General features: G+C 32.0%; 1 protein-coding gene across 1 annotated transcript in view; it reads right to left on the reverse strand.

Moving 5' to 3' along the window:
• The window catches only part of CLUL1 (clusterin like 1), a 25,760-nt gene that overhangs the window by 1,595 nt on the left and 23,558 nt on the right, over positions 1 to 607 (reverse strand). The window contains exon 8 of the mRNA XM_007459058.1: positions 94 to 108. Within this exon, the coding sequence (XP_007459120.1) occupies positions 94 to 108 (15 nt within the window). The remainder of the gene's footprint in view (positions 1 to 93; positions 109 to 607) is intronic.

Here is a 607-nt window from a genome sequence, read left to right on the forward strand (position 1 = left end):
GGTTAAGTCCAAGGATTCTGAAGAAAAGCTGTTTGGCCTTGAATCTCAGTTCTACCATTTACTAGCTGTGCGACCTCAGACAAGTTGTCTAACTTATCTGTACCTCATCTGAAAAATCTGTAAAACAATCATCCTCACCTTATAGGAACACAGAGTATTAAATGATCTAATACACGGGAAAAGTTCTTAGAACATTGCCAGACAAATATTGAGTGCTCTTTAGTGGTGATTATTATTAGAAAAATGTATCATTGAAGACCATAATTTTATTTTCTATGGAGTTTTTTGTGTAGAAGTGTCTTTGTTATCAATATAAAAAATTTTAGTTAAATCAGTTAATGTTACTCAGAGCCACTAGTATGGAAGCAAATTGAAACATAGAATGGAAATCCTGACGCCGATAAAAACAGTTAAATATTGGCTCTACTTTTCTAAAGATTGAAAGCACTGCTAAAATTTTTCTTAAAATTTTATCCTTTCCCTCATTCCTTACAAGAATTTTTCCCCTTAAAGTAAAAGTCTATATTTGTGAGAATGATCATATATATCACATTATTTTACTCTCCTAGGGAATGATCTATCTAATGAAGTAATAGAGAGTCAGCAG

This window comes from Lipotes vexillifer, unplaced genomic scaffold (genome assembly GCF_000442215.2).
Source record: "Lipotes vexillifer unplaced genomic scaffold, Lipotes_vexillifer_v1.1 scaffold702, whole genome shotgun sequence".
Lineage (NCBI taxonomy): Eukaryota > Metazoa > Chordata > Mammalia > Artiodactyla > Lipotidae > Lipotes > Lipotes vexillifer.